We start from the raw sequence: 2,177 nt of genomic DNA on the forward strand, positions 1-2,177 counted from the left end.
TATATTCTCTGTTTCGTAAAACAATGGCTAATTCAAACGAAGGATCATTACGCGCCTTAAATCCTAATGATAACCCGACATATATATGTGAGTGTATTTTATCAAAAATATGTTTTTTATGTTTTCTTATCTTAATAATTATTTTTAAAAAAGACTTAAAGTCTTATATGAAAATAAAGCTGTTCTTTATTTCAAATAATTGAAGTAAATAAATACAATGAGTTTTATATTTTATTACATCTTATATTATTGTTATATTGTTATTGAAAAAGTTGATATAATCAACAGTTCTTCCTGTTCTCTTGATTGTTTCTTGCTTGTTTCAAACCATGATAATAACCTACAAAAGAAATAACATAGTCCATTGAAAATTTAATATACAATAAAATACTTATATGAAATAATTACCTGTGTAATATACCATGTAACCACTAATATACCATGACATCAACATACTTGAAAGTGCGTCTGTATCATTATCTGGTAATCTAGTACATTTTATTAAAATTTCGTATTTTTTTCCAAATAAAATGTTAAACTTATTCCAAATTACTTATTAATATTAGAAGTATTCAGCATTCCATTAGAATGTTTAAATTGTACTTACTTGGCCATTAATTGTGGTGGTAAAGGAGGTGCAGGTGGCATTATATCAGTCATCGAATTGAAAGATGGTCCCGGTATGAAGTGATGTTTATACGCATTTGCTTCTTCAGAGTCACAATCCATTTTTTCTACATTATATTTTTTCGAATTTACATTTGCAGAAAAATTAGTCTCACAAGTCTCATCGTTCTCTTCATTGAATTTATCTTCCAAAGCTTTCTTTTGTTGTGCTATTTGACTTTGCAAACCTTCTGATTCTAAAAGAGAACTCAACTCGACTTTCTCTGTATTACCATAGCCTAAACACAGAGTAAAAGAAATTTTTGTCATTTAATAGAATGACTGAATGCCATTCGGTTACTGTCCTTACAGGCAATGTATTAGAATTTCCCGTGCATAAATGTATATGTATAAATGTTTGCCTTGATATATGTAGTAATAATCACTCGTCTAATGAGGAGAATTATATTCCAAGCAGCTAATAATGAACAATAAGTAACATGCATGTTTATGGTTCATGACCCTATCTCCCACGGGTCTCCCCATAGACATTGACAGGTACTCCTGCCCAGTTAAGGACCTGCTGAATGACACTGTGATAGACTATGCGAAAGCCTTTACTTCATATATATATGTATTTTTGGTACATTTCTTAATTGACATAACCATCATGCTAAAGGTATTACCTACAAATTTTACAACACACGTGCTGTTGAGGTTATTCGGTGTGTAAACAGAGAAAACACGTGGATAAATTGTAAGGTAGAAAATATATTTAAATAGAAGTGTAATAAGTAAAAATACAATTTGAGCTGGTCTAGATCCGCACGCTAGCTGTGTTACCTAATAACTGAAAAACCCCGAAGCCAACGTCGCCTGTCTACTGTTTATGGCATGACTTCGTCGCAGTCTTTTGTCTACACGCTGTCGATGGCTTCAGTGCTTGAGAAAACTAAAAAAGACCAGATGTAGAGTTTTCTTAGAAGTGGTAACCACTTCAACACCCTCCCTAAAACTCTACATCCCTACAAACAATTATCTCAAATTTACAAATTATCTCTTAATATTTTCTAACTCTTGCGGTAAATATCTGAAAATTAATTTGTCAATGCCTTCTCAAGTACATTTGCCAACCGCCTTTCTCTTTTCCATACAAATTAATTTATTACACAAAAAAAAAACTAGAAGACTAAACAGATCATGTAGAGTTTTTCCTCTTTTTTTTTGAGAAGTAATAATCACTTCGACACCCTCCCTAAAAACTCTACATGTTTACAAACAATTACCTCTTAATATCTTTTTTACTTTTCAAACCTAACTTTTTCCTTAAATATTCAAATCTCGGTTTTGGCAACGCCTTTGTACATATATCTGCCAATTGCTCTTCGCTTGTTACATACGTTATATCAATTTCGCCTCTATTGTATAAATCTCGCAAGAAATGATATCTTACGTCAATATGCTTACTTCTTTGATAGAATTCTGGATTCTTAATTAATTTCACGGCACTAGTATTGTCTACACATAGCATATACTTAAGGATCTCTAATTTACATTCAAGAAATATTTTC

General features: G+C 31.3%; 1 protein-coding gene across 1 annotated transcript; it reads right to left on the minus strand.

Annotated features, from left to right (window-relative positions):
• Positions 1 to 244: 244 nt before the first annotated feature.
• Positions 245 to 1,318, minus strand: LOC117238365 (survival motor neuron protein-like). Its single transcript, XM_033503220.1, has 4 exons — positions 1,293 to 1,318; positions 608 to 905; positions 409 to 488; positions 245 to 340 (listed from the first exon to the last, which is right to left on the minus strand). The coding sequence occupies exons 2-4, from the start codon at positions 727 to 729 to the stop codon at positions 282 to 284; spliced, it is 261 nt and encodes an 86-aa protein (XP_033359111.1). The 5' UTR covers positions 730 to 905; positions 1,293 to 1,318; the 3' UTR covers positions 245 to 281.
• Positions 1,319 to 2,177: the final 859 nt, after the last annotated feature.

Source organism: Bombus vosnesenskii, unplaced genomic scaffold, assembly GCF_011952255.1.
Source record: "Bombus vosnesenskii isolate JDL3184/JDL3185 unplaced genomic scaffold, Bvos_JDL3184-5_v1.1 scf7180000013471, whole genome shotgun sequence".
In the NCBI taxonomy this organism is placed as follows: domain Eukaryota; kingdom Metazoa; phylum Arthropoda; class Insecta; order Hymenoptera; family Apidae; genus Bombus; species Bombus vosnesenskii.